Consider the following 1,293-nt stretch of genomic DNA (forward strand, 5'->3'; position numbering starts at 1 on the left):
CTAGCTGCAGCTAGCTAGCTAGCTAGCTAGCTAGCTAGCTGTGGGTAGCAGGCTAGCTAGCTAGTTTCAGCTAGCTAGCTAGTTGTAGTTAGTGGACTAGCTAGATAGCTGTGGCTAGCTGGGTAGCTGTAGCTACCTAGCTAGCTCTAGCTAGCTAGCTAGAAACAGCTAGCTGGGTAGCTACAGCTAGTTAGCTAGCTGTGTAGCTGTAGCTAGCTAGCTAGCCAGCTAGCTGTCTGGGTAGCTGTAGCTAGCTAGCTAGGTAGCTGGGTAGCCGTAGCTCGCTAGCTCGCTAGCTGCAGCTAGCCAGCTAGCTAGCTAGCTAGCTGGCTCGCTAGCTAGCTGGGTAGCTGTAGCTAGCTAGCTAGGCAGCTAGCTAGCTAGCTAGCTAGTGGCTGGATACAGAGGAGGATGAGCGGCTAACGACATGAACTCTGCTGCTGGGGTAATCATATGGGTGAAGCATCCCCCGCTGCTGCTGCAGCTGCTGCTGCTGCTGCTGCTGCCTTTGCTGCTGCTGCTGCTGCTGCTGTTTGTATTTTCTGCTTCGAGTTGAAGGAGGAATTGTTTTTTGTTTGTGATGTCTGCTAGGCAGCAAAAGGCGTTGCTGCTGCTGCTGCTGCTGCTGCTGCTGCTGCAGCAGCAGGTATTCATCTTGTTCTTGCTGCAGCAAGTAGTCTTCCTCGTGCTGCTGCTGCTGCTGCTGCTGCTGCTGCTGCTGCAGCAGATATTCTTGCTGCTGCAGCTCGCTAGAATACACAGATTGAGAGGAAGCAGCAGAAGGGGGGCCATCGTCAGTTGGGGTTAGGCATGCTTCTTGTGTTGGAAATCTCCCTGCTGCTGCTGCTGCTGCTGCTGCTGCTGCTGCTGCTGCTGCTGCTGCTGCTTCTGGTGCTGCTGCTGCTGCTGCTGCATGCAGAGGAGAACCCTCGCTATAGTAGGCTGTGTTGGGCCTGCTGCTGCCGAAGGCTCCTAGCTGCAGCTTTTGCTGCTGATCGAGCAGCAGTTGCTGCTGCTGCTGCTGCTGCTCCATCTGCTGCAGCAGCAGCATTTGCTGCTGCTGCAGCTGCTGCTCCTCCTTCATTAGCCTCGATAGCTTTGCGTTTGTCTCTGCTTCTGAGCGTACCTTTCGTGAGGTTGCTGCTGCTGCTGCTGCTGCAGCAGCAGCAGCAGAGCTGCATGACTTGCTTCTGCAGCAGCAGCAGCACCGCCCTCTCCTTCCCTGCCGCTGCTGCTGCTGCTGCTGCTGCTGCTGCTGCATGCTGGGGCTTTCAACGAGAGATCTAGAGGGGC

General features: G+C 55.9%; 1 protein-coding gene across 1 annotated transcript; it reads right to left on the reverse strand.

The window, feature by feature from the left end:
- Positions 1–388: 388 nt before the first annotated feature.
- Positions 389–1,084, reverse strand: EMH_0064220 (uncharacterized protein; the record flags this gene model as incomplete). The annotated part of the gene is made up of 1 exon (XM_013498226.1): positions 389–1,084. One exon carries the CDS (start codon positions 1,082–1,084, stop codon positions 389–391), a length of 696 nt encoding a protein of 231 aa, XP_013353680.1.
- Positions 1,085–1,293: the final 209 nt, after the last annotated feature.

Source organism: Eimeria mitis, genomic scaffold, assembly GCF_000499745.2.
Source record: "Eimeria mitis Houghton genomic scaffold, Emh_scaff3276, whole genome shotgun sequence".
Taxonomy (NCBI): domain Eukaryota; phylum Apicomplexa; class Conoidasida; order Eucoccidiorida; family Eimeriidae; genus Eimeria; species Eimeria mitis.